Below are 16436 nucleotides of genomic sequence, written 5' to 3'. Positions count from 1 at the left end.
TTTTCTTGACTCATCTGCGTCAGAACTGCTACCAGAAGGAGGCGGTGCTGAGGCCCGAGAACAACCAGGTCATCAACCTCACCACCCGCTACACTTGGTCGGGATGTGTGGTAAGACACCCACACGCACGTTGACGTTATATTTTGGGAGCCTCCTGTTATGTATTCTCAATGGCGTCGTTTCAATTCACAAGCCAGAAAAAAAAAAGGGAAAAAATGGCACTTGGCCCGGCGCTGATCTTCTGGCCTAATTATGAGTGTGTGTGTGTGCATTGCTACTAACACCAAGCAATGCAGCGGGAAAGTAGCATTCCAAGTACGTTGCCTCCATGTCAGCCATTTTTTTTCCCCCAAAAAAAGCATTTATCTTACTGCAATAACCAGCAGATAAGAATTATTATTATTTTTTTTTTGTTAATCACATTGGGAAATGTATCCACCGTGAGAGATCTTTGTGGCGCCACATTTCAGACTATTTTTGATTGTGAAATACGCTCACATCATCCCACTTTCACCCTCCCAGCGTATGTCCCATCTGGGTCATGGCAGTGTTCTCTCTCGCTTTCTCCGCCATTTCTGGCAGGTGGAGGGCGACGATGGCGAGGAGGTGATGAGCTGCATTGGCGGCCGCAGTTTCCGCTCAGTGAGGGAGAGGTGGTGGTACATCGCGCTCAGCAAATGCGGGGTAAGTGGTCTTCCCCTGCGGCACCCCATGTTTGATTACGCATAAACACGTTCTCAAATTGTCGGCGTATCCTTACTGCGGTGGTTCCTTGATTTCAGAATTTAATTTGCCCCGATGAAGCAGTTGTAACTCAAAACGCGAATCTCAAATTGTTTTTCCACATTGAAATGAGTGCGAATGCTTTGCTTGCCACCAGGGGGCAGTGTAATAATGCAGCTATAGAGTACTGTATAGATGAGGAAGAAGCCCAAGCGACAGTCACACATTAGTCAAAAATGTTTATCGTTTTTCAGGGAGTCGCTTTGAGTTTTTTATTATTTGTTGAGAAGTTTTATTTGTTGAACCGTTAAACATGTATTACACCTCGCATATTGTTCAAAGGCGGCCCGGTAGTCCAGTGGTTAGCACGTCGGCTTCACAGTGCAGAGGTACCGGGTTCGATTCCAGCTCCGGCCTCCCTGTGTGGAGTTTGCATGTTCTCCCCGGGCCTGCGTGGGTTTTCTCCGGGTGCTCCGGTTTCCTCCCACATTCCAAAAACATGCATGGCAGGCTGATTGGACGCTCTAAATTGTCCCTAGGTGTGAGTGTGGGCGTGGATGGTTGTTCGTCTCTGTGTGCCCTGCGATTGGCTGGCAACTGATTCAGGGTGTCCCCCGCCTACTGCCCGGAGATGGCTGGGATAGGCTCCAGCACCCCCCGCGACCCTAGTGAGGATCAAGCGGTTCGGAAAATGGATGGATGGATATTGTTCAAACTTAACATGGCAAGCATCAAATATTCCTTGAATACTGATTTTGAATGTTTTTTTTTGTTTTTCTTTTACACCTGGAAAATTTGATTCATTGTCGTCGCTGTTGGATGACACCGTCGCCTTTTTTACTGCAGCGTTGCTCCGTTTTGTTGTTGCCGCTCGGATAGAATGTGTCTTTCGGCTGAAAGGTCTCAAAATGATTTGGCATTGGACCAAAACTAATATTCCAAGTATTGTATCCTGATGGGGTTTTGGGGTTTTTTGGGTGCACAGAACACTGGGAGCAGTGTTCTTCAGATTGTGGTCAAATTTAGCATGTTTGAAGCGGTCCGTGATCTCCACGTGGACCAAAAATGTAATCTCTTGCTTCTATTTTGATGAAGCTGTGCCATTCCCGCACCCTCGTAGTTTCTACGTCGGTCAAAAGGCAGTCAACCAAGTCATTTTAGCTGACTTCCAGCAACTTTTATGGAATATGTTCATCTGCAGTCTCATCAAAAACTGAAGGATGCCCAGTGGGTGGGAATTTGGCGTTGTCCTCTATTTCTCTTTTTTTTGTCAGGACATCAAGAAATCACAGCTCAAACCCACGAGTCGCACAAGTGAACCAGTTTGGCAATTTGAATAATATGCTCCGCAGTGTCTATTTATGGAGTAAGCAACGGCGAGGCAAAAAAATACAGCCGGTGCACCTCCCCCGAGGAGGCCCATGTGATTCGCTGCATGTTTCCAGGATGATTTTTGTGCTGGCTCGCTGTGGAGTTTCAATCCACGTCGGCTTAAATTTAGCCTCGCCGCGTCTGTGTGTTTGCACGACGCATCATTTGTAACTGGGTCAAAACTTATAATCATGTTCTTGAACTCTGGCCGTCACCGACTCGGAAACTCGCAGGTTGCAAGTTTGCTGTTATTTGAATGCAACCCGCGCGAGCTTAAAAGACCGAATGGCGGGCGACGCCGCAGCAGAGCAGGCGAAGCGTGTTGCATTTTTAGCAGGATTCGTAATGGATTCAAGACATTAGCGAGACAAGGATAGCGTTATTTCGGTTCCGTAGCTATCAACACAAAAATGACGACGGCGACTGTTTAAGGAAATACGTGATGGGATGTTCGTCTCAGCCAGGAAGTGTCAGATGCTCAGGGCGTTGTGAGCAGGCGCTTCCTGCCGCGTCTTCTATATGAAGTAAATTATCCAGATTGAATGGGGAAAACATTTCAAATACAGTTGTGCCTTGAAATAAGAGTCTCATTTGCTCCGTGACCACTCAAAACACTCGTATTCCGTAATCATTCCATAAGAATGGAAATGTCAATCTACTGCCACCTCCTACTCCAAAGAGCACTTCTTTGTTCTTTAAAAAGGAGAAATGGTACTCACCAATATCGTAAGAACATAATTAAATAGAATGGAAAGCTTTCAACAGTTTGTGGCTCATGATGCAATGCTGCAACCCAATTTGTTATGGCCGCCTTGGCCACTGGCAGCCAGTGCTGTCGGTTAGTCATGTCGATGCAAATGAAGGAGACTCAACTTCTTAGTCTGTAAGTTTCTGTAATTATTGTAAATTTTTGTAGAGGATAAAGAATATGTGCCTGTGATTATTGTATTGTCAGTCTACATGTGTTGTTCCACTTTTTGTTTTCAAATGTTCATTGCTTAAAAGATTAACGCATAACTATTAGTGCTAACTGTTACTATGGCAATAGCTAGTGGGCTGTTTTTAAGGCCACCTCATTGAGTTTTTTTTTTTTTATTACGTACCGTGTTTCATACTCTTCATTTGAGGTTTTGTTTGACCATACATTTCAAGTGGGAGTTGCAATCAATAGCTTGTAGCCTCTTATTTGATGAGTTGTTTATTTTTGACAAACTGCTGCTTATTTTCAATAACAGGTGCCTGCCAGCATGTTGGCAGCCCTCGTCACTTAAACTTGCACTCTCAAGTCAAAGCAAAACAAAAACATCTCGTATCTCGAAAAATAACTCCAGTCCCGGAACTCTTCTGACACACCCCTCGGCAAATTATTTTCGACCAATTGGACCATTTCCCGCGGCAAACCTTATGATGCCACCGCGTGGTTGTCAATCACCGCGGCCGAGCGCGGAGCGCTCCCGCTTCCAAGTGGGCTGTGGGTTTGATTCCAGCTGGTGCGCTTTGGCCTGCTTGTCATTCCGTCGGCGTTTGCGAGTCTCCTTGTTTGTTTTGGTGCAGACGGAGGCAGTGATGTGATGAGAATGGATGCTTCCAGCAGAGCGGCGTTCAGTGCCACGCCGAGCTCGCCTAATGGACACACCGCTTAACGCTCTTGGACTCACAATTTAAAAGATACACTCGCACCCCGCCGGCCAGAGTCCCCATATTCTTTTGCTTTAACATAAATAAATGAATAATCAAATAATATCTCACTGTCGCTCACGATTCTTCGGCCATTCTCTTCCGAACCTAAACTTGTTAACAGCGTCTCGGCACTGCCCCTTATTTACTCGGCAACAGCGTTTCCTCTCGTTGTTTGTTCTTCCGAGTTGCGAGCGCGGCTCCATTAGCGGCGGGAAGATGGATGATTGCAGCAAAACGCTCCAACGGGGCCGCTGATCATCAGTTAACTTTCCGCTTGATGGACGACGACGACGGCGGCGGCGGCAGTCCATCAAGTACCGGATGATGACATCGTTAGAAGTCCGACTCAAAGTCGGCTTTGAGGCTCTGATGAAATCGAGCAAGTTTGTGTTTATGCGGGCCAGCTGACGGCTGCGTTTGATTGGCTGTCATCATCCGGCCGCGGCAAATTGTCTGCTTGGCAGTTTCTCTGTTTTTGAAAAGGGAGTCCATTTGAGAGGAGGGGGCACTCGACTTGAAACCCAAGGCTGAGTTGAAACTGGAATTCCGGCTTGAAACCATATTTTCAAAAGTCTACTCTGCGACGAATTGGGGCATGCCTATTATTTGAGGAAATACATACCCGTAGTCAATTTCCTAGGAGAACTGATTTGAAGCCCCATCACTGCTTTGAAACCTTAATTTGAAATCCTAACCCTCTATGGAAATCATAACCCAGCCTTGAAACGCAAATCTAAAAACAATAACTTGACATCTGAACTATGGCATCAATGCCTAATTTAAAGCCGTAACTCTGGTTTCATGTGTCGTTTGTTTTTTTTTTTCCCCCAAAGACGGTCCTTCCTTGTAACAGACAACGTCTTCTCGAATACAATATTCCTCTCATAAAATAAGCAATTATCACTGTAACCCTAATTTAAAACTCTCGATTGACAATCTATCCCTCCTTTTGAGGATAACCCTTGTTTGAAACGGTTTCAAACTGTCACGCTGGCCTTAAAATCGTCATCATAAAGACTAACTTGAAACCTGAATCCTGATAGGAAACTTTTCTTTGAAGTGAAGTCGGTGAGTCTGCATGTGAGTTTCTGGGTGTGAGCAGTGGCAGACAGCAGCTTCTGCGTTTCTGCTTTTAGTGTTGCCTCCAATGAAGACCATAAAATTCTGTTTTAATAAGGTCATGTCAACCTCCATTAAAAAAAAAAAAGAATGGGTAACGCCGTCTGAAGTCGCGTAAATAAAGCCACCTGGCTTTTTAACAAGGCGCTTTTGAAATGTGGCCGTCTGGGCATCCCACAGGGCGACGGCCTTCAGCTGGAGTATGAGATGAAACTGACCAACGGGCAGTCTTTCTGGACGCAGCACTTCTCCGCCGATGAATTTGGTAAGAATGCTGGAAACTACGAGCCTTATTGCAATGGATCGGGTACTCGTCAAAAAGACTGATCCCAACCACTGATGCATAAAGAACCCCATATACAAAGCGTCTTTTACACTTGTATGTGCCGATAGTCAATCTTGATCTCTGTGATTAATTATAAATAAACAATCAGAGGGAAAGAAAGATGTTTTGTTTGTTCTCGTAATCTGAGCAAAGTACATCTCGATATCAGCCAGTACTCTAGTGAAGTCTCCTACAGGTATCGGCCTGGAAAAAAAAGAGTGGCATCGAACATGTCTAGCAAGGAGAGAGAAACAATTATATGAGAAATTGCCGACTTAAGTGCGGCCAATAAAGCAGAGTGAAGTTGACAAATGAGCGTAACGGATGGATTAATGATGACGGACGAAGTGAGAGGAGCGAGCGCGATCGACCGCGTTGGCGTGTTCCTCCCACATCGCCGCTTCTATTTGTGGTCCTCAGGGATCCTGGAGACGGACATCACCTTCCTGGTCATCTTCTCCGCCGTGTTCCTGCTCTCCTGCTACTTTGCCTGTAAGTACCTTTTAAAGTTCGCCACAGTGCCCCCCCCCCCCCCCCGCCCCCTTCTTGATGGGATAAGAGTAGCTTCTCATGTTCATCGACTCCCTCCCCCCACCCTCTCTTCTTGGCTTTGGAGTCATGAAAGTTGGCAGTTTTGCTATTTTACACCCGATAATGGCAAAAGGCTTGTTTTCATATCGGTTCACTTAAAATTTTTAAGTGCAAGCGGCCTCACGGGATGCAGCCATTTGAAGCACCGGTCTGGAAATGGGGTCCCATCTCCACTTCCGTGTTTGCCGTTTCCCTTCGCAATTGTTTCCTAGAGCATCGCCCTCTGCCAAGGCGCATCAATCACATTTTTTGGCCCACTTTTGATGGCCATAACCCCCCCCCCCTCCCCCACCCATCTTTTTCCATTTTCAAACACATTTGAAAAAGCTCCAGGGAGCCACTAGGGCGGCGCTAATGAGCCGCAGGTTCCAGACCTTCGCAATAAGCCAAGCAAAAAGATGTTTTGGTCATCTTTGATGGAAGCAACGCGATACTTTTTAAAGTGAACCTCCGGCGGCCCATTTCGAGGGGGAAACGGAGCAATGGTGTCAAGTTTGGTGTTCATCTCGAGTTTGCCAAAATAGTCCCTCGAGCTTGGATGCACGGCGCCAGGTTAGGAACAGATGTGACGTCAAGTTGTAGACCGGGCCGTCCCCCCCTTGCACTCATCAGTGCCTATCTGGCCAGCAACTTATGAGCTATACAGTAAATATTCTCTAGTACGGACTCGTGTTTGCGCTGTCCAATTTGTCCTGATAACAGAAATTCCTCATTTGGGAAATGAGCATGGTACATGTCCTTTATGAACCTGCAAGTATGTTGACAAAATGCACGTGTAACAACACAATCAATAAAATACAAAAATATACTGTCCAAAAACTGTTTATATAACAAAAACTGCAATACAGGTGTATCCAAAAAAAAAAATCACAACAGTAAAATACGTACAGTATTTTAATGTTTATTTTTTTCTGTCTTGGGAAAAAAATATGTATTTTGGATTGTTTTGTTGGATGAATTCTTTGGTTTATGACAATGTTTGCCTGCGTGTCATACAGTTTTCTTGCTAGTTGCCAGTAACTGTCCCGTTGATCACCGATGTCTGGTAATTCTTGTGCATACTGAAGGATTTTTGTTGCCATTTGCATTGCTTACTTGCTGGATGGTGGCTTGTCATCAGGAGTTGAATCGATGCCTTGTTGTTTAAAGTTTCGGAGATTTGCGTCTTTCGACTCCAAGTGTCTGCTGGATGTTTTTAACTTTGTGTCCAGCCTCGCTCAAGCGGATGCATTTCACTCGCTCCGCTCCAGTCGTTACAGTTCTTCTACGTTTCGATGCGATGATCTACACGACGTAGGTGAATAAAGTTAAAATCTTTCGCAATTACAGTAAAACGCACGCCGATAAAAAGTCGCTTCCACGTCTTCGTTTCGAATCTGATGAATGAAAACGGCGAAGCGAAGACGTTTCTTCGGTCGTGTCGAGTGGATGCTGCTTTTAAGCTAGTGCCGCGTTCTACAAGGACGTAAGTGAATAAAGTTAAAATCATTCACAATTACAGTAAAACGTACGGCAATAAAAACTCACTTGCACGTCGTCGTTTAGAATCTGATGATCGAAAAACGCGAAGTGCAAACTTATTTCAGCGTTGTCTTTTCCGTCGCATCGGGTGGGCGTTGCGTGTATTTAAGCTCCCGCGGCATTACACCTCCATCTGGGTTACGGGTAGTGGAATTTCCGCTTACGCAAGTTCCGGTAACAAGTAATATCGTACTCAAAATGTTAATGCATAGGTTTTTATTCCGGGTGAAGGATATTCCTTTCCATAGAATTCCGGGGATGGGAATATTTACTGTAGTTGCAATTTTTATTTTTTTTTTACACTGCTGCTTGAGAAAAGTGGAACAATGGATTGCGGAATCGTGGTGAGCCGAAGTCACCTCAATTCAACTCAACGGCCAACCGCCGACTTCAGCTCCCGGTGGCATTCACTTCGCCACCCCACTGAGAGGCGGACATCTTTCACACAAATGTTTATTTCTTGACATTTCTAGTTGACGGCTATGATACAGTGCTAGTTTTCTTTCTTAGGAACATTGAACAAAATCTGTTTATGGGGACGCTGGAATGGATCATTGTTTTCATTTTGATGGGGAAAATCCATTCGCCATACAAGTCAATTAACAAGGACAAATCGAAATCGTCAAGGTATCATTGTGATTTATTTATTTTTTGCTGACAAACTGATAAACAAACTCATTAAATGTAATTAGAAATGTATTCATGCCTTCAAATGGATTTCAGGAAGACGTAATGGTTATGAAGGCGTTAGTTGGTCGTCTTGCTGCTCTCCATCTTTCATTCAGATCACATTTCATGCGAGCTGGCACGCGGCACCCCCGCGTATTTTTCAAATGTCATTTTGCAAGATTCATCCTTCATGTTGCCTTGCACGCAGCAAGTGAAAGACGCCAAGGTCAAGCGCAAAGCTTCCGTCTCGTTTAAGGAATAAACGCGATGACTAAATGGAACATTTCAGTGATGCGGTTGGCTCCTCAAGGACTATTTTTTTTCTTTTTATTAAACCTCCAGCAGTGATACCCTTTTATATTGTCCACATGACTTCCCGTGCACCATTTTTACCTTGATTCTTCCAAGTTGACGCAGCTTAGAATAGATGTTAGCGGGAAGAATGTTCTCTGGTGTCCTTGCAGAGCAATTCCAGCGCATGGCATGCCGCATCTGTGCTGATGTTCCCGCTGGGGACTTGGAGCGAGAGAACACTTGAGCTGACACGCCCGTCGTTGGCTACAATGCGGTGTGCTAAATTTGACTTTCATTCATTTCCGCTCCCCCGATTTAACGGTGGTACATAAATTATCCACTGGGGCACTTTGGATTTCGAGTCCACCAAGGAAGATTTTCCAGTTATCGAAGAACTGAAAACGGGTGTTCCTTTCCAACTTTCCCGCTTAGGAGAACAGCTCCACTACAGTTATTGTCGCAAATGAAAATCCGCAATTGAGTAAATCCGTAACCATCGAACCGCCAAGTAGCGGTTCACTGTAGTCCGCGGGTGTCAAACTCGAGGCACGGGGCCAGATCCGGCCCGCCACGTCATGTTATGTGGGTCCCCCTGAAAAAAAAGGTGTGTAATCAATCACGTTGAGATTTTGCACTAATTTTGTTACCCTGCTTACACTCATTTGAACAATAATTGTCCAGCGATTATAGTTGACCGATTTCAAAACTAGTAATCCATGAATTTGTTGTGTACAATTAATAATGCAATGAGACGATGGAAACATTTTTAGTTGTGTCACTGTCCAAAACGGCCCTCCGAGGGAAGACGCAACAAAAATGTCTTTGACACCCCTGCTTACTACAAAAGGGGTGGGGATGATTAATAATCATACTTACAATATTGATGACAAAAATAATGGTGATTATCATTGGCAATAATCGCGCAGCAAATCTTAAAGTACATGTCGCCTCAGTGGGTGTTTGTTCAACCCTGAACAACTAGCCCAAAACCTAATTCAAGGCCGAAATATGATTCGACAAAAATAAAAAATCGACAAACCACATGTAGCCACTGGAAGCTGTGCACCCAAGAGAACCAATCTGAAACGAAGAGACTGTTGAGAAGAAACAAATTCAATCTCATGGGAGAAATGTTTGAATCGAGATTGTAAATGGAGTCATGAGGCCAGCAGAGAGAGCCTTGCTGACTCGCGGCGCCCGCCACTGAGGCTTGTACATGAAAAATAGCCAATTTTCATAGTGTCCTCTTGGAAAAAGCCAGCAGTACGTGCACAGCGTGAGCGCTAATGTTTACGACCTGCTACCTGTAAATCCCTGCCCCCCAATTTCCCGGACTCTCGCAGGAGGCCTTGTCCTTGTAAAATATTCATCCCCGCCAAAGCGCGCACAAAGTGCATATGTCTGTATACGGGCGCGTGCTAATGGTGCCTCTGCTTTGTTCTATTGTCACGTCCGGCGTTTTGTGCGCCGCCATCCGTTAGCCGAAAGCCACCTCCGTCAGCTCATCCCCTTTTTGATGCCTTTCTTTCCGCAGATAATCTGAAGGGGAGGCAGCTTCTTCACACCACCTACAAAATGTTCATGACGGCCGCAGGTGTGGAGGGTAAGTGTTGCCGTCCCGGAGAATCACACGACGGGAAGGCGGTTCAGGTTGCGGCGGGATGACGATGAGCCGCCCGCGCGCTCGCAGCAGCTTTAATCCACACTTGAGCCCCGCCGATTTTATCGGCCCGCATTAACGTCGGAATGGGCGCGATTGAAGGCGGCGTGTGTGCGCCGGAGCGTGCCGGTCGACGGCACCCGCCGCTCTCTGTCGCTTTCTTCCTCCTTATCTCGTCTCCTCCTTTTGCTTGCCGTGCACTTCTCCTCTTTTTAAATCACTTCCCATGCCCTCCCTGATACCGTTCACACACTTGTCCCCCCCCCCCCTCGAAAATTCATCTTATTTTTAACCTCGTTTCTTCCAGAGGTGACAAAAGAACTTGCGCTCCGTACTAAAGTACAGTGATCCCTCGCTATTTTTGCGGTTCGTTTATCGCGGCTTCGGCGCATTCGGATTTGAGGGAGGGGGGGGCTGAGAAGATGTAAAGCCATGTTGATTGGCTGTGCATCTTCTTTCTGTTTTATCACGTGGGTTACACTTTGATCTTTAATCAGTCTCTAGGTGTTGTTTATGATGCTGCTAGTGTGTGTGCGCGCCGGCGCTTGTGTGTGTGTGTGTGTGTGTGTGGCTGAGAGAGAGAAAGAGACAGAGAGGACGCTTATAAGAACAAAAGCAGGTCTCTTCCATCCTTAATTGTTTAATCATCCTTAATTGACTAATCATAAACACGTCTGCTGCGCACCGTGGGATCGCTGGCCTGTGTGTGTGCGTGTGTGCGTGTGTGCGTGTGTGTGTGTGTGTGTGTGTGTGTGTGTGTGTGTGTGTGTGTGTGTGTGCGCGTGCATGTATATGTTAATTGGTCTCTACTTCGCGGATTTTCGTTTCGGTGGTTTTGGTCCCCATTAACACCGCTCACAAAAAGCTCCGAATATCAGGCATTCCGTCTGTCTTTTCAAACCAAGAACTTGCTTGCGTTCTCCACTTTTATGGAAAAGAAAAATTTTATGGCAATAGAAATCAAATTTTATTGTCACTGCACATATCCAGTCCAAAGCAACAAAATTCATTTCACAGTTTCAACCTGTCCGGGAGAGATTAAAAAAATGAATAAAAAGGAGGGAGAGAACAAGAGGGCTGATGATTTTCTTTGATAAAAAAGAAAAACAAAAAGAAGGAGGAAGGGGGAAAAACAAGTCCCAAACCGTGCTCTCGATAAGTGCTGGCACAGTGTGAATGAATCAAAGACAACAATAACTCATATAGTAAGGCTGCGGCCGACGTTACAGCCCAGACTCACTGAGCGGGCGATGGCAGCCTCGAACAGGCGCTTCGCATCCTGGCCAGAACACCTGCACTTCTGCTATCAAAAATCTGTTCCCGTGGCTGACAAAAAAAAAAAAGTAGCTCATGATATGAAAATACGGGGAGGAATCAGAGTGGACAGAATTCTTCCCTGCTTGATGGCTCAAGATTGGCACTGTCGACGAATCATTCCCGCAGACAACCTCAAACAATCGTCTTATGTGTTATGTGTTGCCTGTCCCCATTTCGGCAGTGCTCAGCTTGCTGTTCCACTGCGTCTATTGGGGCCTCTACGCTCGGGATGGCGTCGGCAACGGCAGCCTGAAAATACTCGGTGAGTGCCCATGTTCCTCGCCACTTTGAAAGGATGGCTGCTAGTCGGCTTGTGAGCTAACGGACATGCTCGAAAATGTTATTTGATACAATTCACAACACCTTGAAAGCCATCTCTTGGATGAATGGACAAAAACGTTTTCCCAGGAGAGAGCGGGGCTCTGATAAATGACCTCGCAACTACATTGAAACAATAGTTCCTGGGCTCCTTTGAAAGTTCCAAATTTCTGCGGCCGCAAAAGCATGCGATGAGTTCTTGGTTCTTCTTGCTTGTTTCTGGTTTAACTCCTGGTTATGAGAGTTTGTGAAAATGCTCAGTGTGACATATCGCGCCGGTAATCGAGTCTTCCTTTTGGTTTTGTTAAATGCCACCAACAAATTGTCACTGCTGTACAAACACATAATGGCCCAAGAAAGTTCCTACTTTCGGGGGGGGGGGGGGCCCTTCTTGCAGTTGAAAATGCTCCAATAATGGCGCGTGCAGTGTATGATTTTTTTTTCTATCCCTCCCTCTCCATTTTTGTTCCAGCCTTATTACTCTCGTGTCTCTTCTTTGTGTCTCTCCAGGGAAATTACTCTTCTCACTCAGTTTCCTGGTGTTCCTGCTCATGCTCATACTGCTAGGCAAAGGTTTCACCGTCACCAGGTGGGGCTGCAATCTTATTTCGCACGCGAGCGTGTGTGTGTGCGCGCGCATGTTACAAATGCATTTTACATTTCGAGGACACACATTTATAAATGACAAACACATGCAAACCCAGCGTGGGTAGAGTAGCAACAAATTGTACTGTTGCTTGAATAATATAAAGAGGTAAAAAGTACCCCTTCAAATAATTACTTGGGTCACTTTTCAGTGAACCCCCCCCCCCCCCCCCCAAAAAAAACCAAGTCAAATTAAAAACTACATTTCATTAACTCCGTCACTGCCATTGACGGCTATAGACGTCAAAGATCCATTTGAATTGGGCTGCTCTGACGAGTACAATTTATCCAAGAAATGACTTCAGTAAGTGTAACGGAATAAATGTAGTCCATTGCTACCCACTTCGGATGCTAGAGAACACCACTCCACAATCTTCACTCGGCTGCAGCGTGCCCACAGCCTGCTCTTGGATAAAACACAAGTACAGGAGACCCTCGTTAGCTTCCAGTCTTGCTGCTTGCGAATGTAATATTTAGAAGGTTTTAAGTGATGGTGAGTATTTCTTTCAGGTAACTTGACTCGCGTTGATTATTCAAGGAGTTCAAATGTGAACTCAGCGGTCCTGTTGTGAGCTCGAATTGCTGCTTTGCCCGTAAATCTCACTGTAGTTTTTAGACCGCCTTGTCCCCTCCCTCAACATGTATAACACCAAATGTCTTTACCTCCACCTAACCAATGGATCAACTTTGACTCTTTGTGTGTGTGTGTGTGTGTGTGTGTGTGTGTGTGTGTGTGTGTGTGTGTGTGTGTGTGTGTGTGTGTGTGTGTGTGTGTGTGTGTGTGTGTGCGCGCGCCAGGGCAAGGATCAGCCACAGCGGCTCGGTGAAGCTGAGCATCTACATGACCGTCTACACAATCACCTACGTCATCCTCTTCATCTACGAGGCCGAGGTACACACGCGCACGCACCACCTTTGCCGTCCTTCGCCGCCATCCGCGTCACACCTGGCGCTATTGTTTCGTCTCGCGCGGTTTTCGAAAAGGGATTTTTTTTATTACGCGAATTATGAGGCATGACAATTTGACATTTCAGTACAGATTTTAGCAGGGATCACGCAAGTTGACACGCATGATTTTCTTTCGCGGGCCACATAAAATGATGTGCCGGGCCAGATCTGACTCCCGGTGCCCTGACTTTGACACCGGTGACTTAAAGGGATGGAACTACCACAATATCGAGCTTACTTTGATGAACCAATCTCTGGTGTTTTTTGCATGATGTGTTAACGTGATGCTCTTTTGTCAATTTTGTGGTTTAATGAAATACACATTGTGTAATACTCTTCAGTACATTTCAACTCTGACTCAAAACGACAAGAATTGCTCATTATATCTGCTGCTTGTTGTGGAGTTCCCAGGAATAAAACAATTCTAGCCAGAAGGGATTAATGGCATTTCAACGCGGGGGAACGGATTTGCAATACAAGTAAACTGTGTTTCGACATTTGTCACGGAACAAATTAAAGTTCTCAGTCACGGTCCCAGTTTATTTGACAAAATTGGCTCCGTTTCCTTCAAGCGTTCCCAAATGGGGCAATCGGTCACTTCATGACCATGAAGACACACTGCGGAGTTCCCCCCTAATTGCCTTCTGTGACATTGTCATCCTCATGAATAATGCGTTGTGTTGCTCATCTTTGGGTGTGCGACGACTCCACTCGCTGTGATTTTTAGCATCTGACGAATTAATAACACCCTGCTCGGCGTAGATAAGCAGCGATGCCAAGTATCGGACATTGCGGAAGCGGCGCGGCTCGATATCAATCCACACGGTGATGAAGACGCTCCACACCCGAGGGAGCTGCCGCTAAAAAAAAAAAAATAAGCCCAACTGGGTTACACTCAGGATTCGACGGGCTCTGCTTGATTGGCCGCGGGACTTTTTCCAGGAGCCGATCCTCGCAAGGCGAGCTGTGGGTGGGGGGGGGGGGGGGTGCATTCTGTAGCAGCGGGTAACGCGGTCACACCTGGTGTCCAATGGAGCGTGAAATGCAATCTGGTGGCGGCCCACGCCCACGACGGGTGCGTGAGGACACCGAGGAGGAAGGTGTCAATGTCACCACGACCAAGTAAAAAACGCGTAGCGTGGGCGCAATCAAGCATAAATTGATTGTTGATTGGTCATGTTCGAAAAACCGCATTCAATTGCCACTGAAATGTAGGTAGACATCTTTGCTTTCGCTCACTTCAACCTCTGAAAATATCCGAACGATCCCCCCCCAATATTTGGGATTTTCTGGCTTTCCCTCTCGCGAGACGCTCCCCAAGAGAAAAAGCTTCATGTTGCTGAACCTTCAGAAAACGGCGATCAATTGTCATCAAAATTAACGTAGACACATGTACTTATGCCCACTTCGATCTCTCAAATTATTTGATTGATTTTCCCCAGTGTTGCTATTTTTAAAAAAAATAAAAAAAGGGAGTGACCAGCCCGCAAGCCGCATGCTCCTCTTTGGCTGGTTCCATGCGGCTCCCGGGCTTTCACATGACAAGCGTCGAAAAACGTCCCCGCGGTGGCGCTACCATTCAACCAACGGCGCTAAGTACAGCAGAATTTACGATGTCAGCCTATCATCAATCCCGTTACTTGATTGCCACACAGGGCAACTGGATTTTGACCTTTCGCTCACCGCTCATGCGCAAACAGCGGCGCTAAGCTAGTCAGTGAATTACCTCTGATTTTAAGGCGGGGCTGCCCAATACGTAGGTCGCGATTGACCTGGAGCCTTCGGGCTGGTCCCAAGTCGACTGCGACGGGTGGGAGGACGAAATGTGTGGGGGGAAAAAAAGATTTGTGTGTTTCGGTTTCGCTCAAGTTGGGCGCCCGGTTTTCCGTCCATGACATGTACCCGTCCATGTGTTTTCAGTTCTTTGATCCCGGCGAGGTTCTGTACGCCTACGACAGCCCGGCGGGCTACGGTCTGATGGGATTGCAGCTTTTGGCCTACGTGTGGTTCTGCTACGCCGTGCTGGTCTCGCTCAAGCACTACCCCGAAAAGCAGCCGTTCTACGTGCCCTTCTTCACAACCTACACGCTATGGCGAGTTCTCGGCTCGGCGGGGAAAACCCGCCAATCATCGGCGGCGAGAATCTTTGCTTTGAATTATTCATGCGCTTCTGTAAAAATGGACTCGAATCGTCGAGGGGATTTCAAGCTCTTGTAAATTGGCCCTCTGCACATTCTGTGAATGGCCCTTGATGAAAATGTATTTTTCATTTGGGAATCACAGGACAAAATGGGAATAGTCTGTTGTCGTCATAACACCTCAAATAAAATAACAAACAAACAAAAAAAAAAAAGAACTGCGCAGATGTTCCGAGCATTTCTGATAAGAATGAATGACGAATGAATGTACAGCAGATTCCTTTCACACATGTCAGAGTAAGTGTATGAAATAAGGCTAAAACAAATGAATAAATAACAGATCCTGAGATGATTCTTTTTCATTTTCAAGATTGCATTTTGATTCTATTGGCCTATTTTTTTTTTTTTTTTAGGTTCTTCGCCGTGCCCGTGATGGCTCTCATCGCCAACTTTGGCATCCCTCGTTGGGCTCGGGAGAAGATCGTCAACGGCATTCAGCTCGGCATCCACCTTTATGCCCACGTTGTCTTCCTGGTTTGTCCCACGAGCGCACGGCTCAATAAACGCCTCCCTTCACATCCATGTCTCCCTTTGCCCTTTTGCGTAGTAACTGATGATCTCGTTTGCACACGGCCAACCGCGGATCCCATTTCAAGTCGGTCGCGAACCGCAGCCACTGGGATTGGACTCCACCAAAATAATCATTTTTCAAATAAACGCCCCCCCTCTCTTTTTTCTTCACATTGGGTCGTAATGATCTTGTTCGCAGTGTGAGTTGAACTCCTTTTTGTCATCCGCAGGTGATAACGCGACCGTCGGCGGCCAACAAGAACTTCCCGTACCACGTGCGCACGTCTCAGATCGGGATCCTGCTGTCCAGCCCCAAAGGTGGCGAGAGCGGCGAAAGCTTCCCGCACCACGCTTACGGCAACGGCTCCTTCCTGGGAGACTCGCAGCCCAACTTCACCGAACTCTTCTCCATCCAGTCGGTGAGTCGCGGGACCGAACCTCAACCGCCTTCACCTGCGGGATCCCGCAGGGCGAGCGTGTTTTCATCCAATGTCAAATCCATGTCAAAAGGCAACATTTTGTTCGAAATGGAAAGTGATTTCTGTTT

At 46.4% G+C, this 16436-nt stretch overlaps 1 protein-coding gene across 1 annotated transcript in view; it reads left to right on the top strand.

The window, feature by feature from the left end:
- Positions 1-16436, top strand: part of tmem145 (transmembrane protein 145) — a 30127-nt gene that overhangs the window by 10467 nt on the left and 3224 nt on the right. The window contains exons 4-14 of the mRNA XM_086114484.1: positions 24-110; positions 583-684; positions 5074-5158; positions 5639-5710; positions 9828-9896; positions 11452-11532; positions 12099-12177; positions 13032-13125; positions 15102-15274; positions 15733-15853; positions 16120-16308. Of these exons, the coding sequence (XP_085970610.1) occupies positions 24-110; positions 583-684; positions 5074-5158; positions 5639-5710; positions 9828-9896; positions 11452-11532; positions 12099-12177; positions 13032-13125; positions 15102-15274; positions 15733-15853; positions 16120-16308 (1152 nt within the window). The remainder of the gene's footprint in view (positions 1-23; positions 111-582; positions 685-5073; positions 5159-5638; positions 5711-9827; positions 9897-11451; positions 11533-12098; positions 12178-13031; positions 13126-15101; positions 15275-15732; positions 15854-16119; positions 16309-16436) is intronic.

The sequence above is a fragment of the Hippocampus guttulatus genome, chromosome 6, assembly GCF_054856545.1.
Source record: "Hippocampus guttulatus isolate MCC_2025c chromosome 6, RoL_Hgut_1.0, whole genome shotgun sequence".
Lineage (NCBI taxonomy): Eukaryota > Metazoa > Chordata > Actinopteri > Syngnathiformes > Syngnathidae > Hippocampus > Hippocampus guttulatus.
Note: the sequence above shows the minus strand (reverse complement) of the source record. Positions and strands in the feature narration are given on the sequence as shown.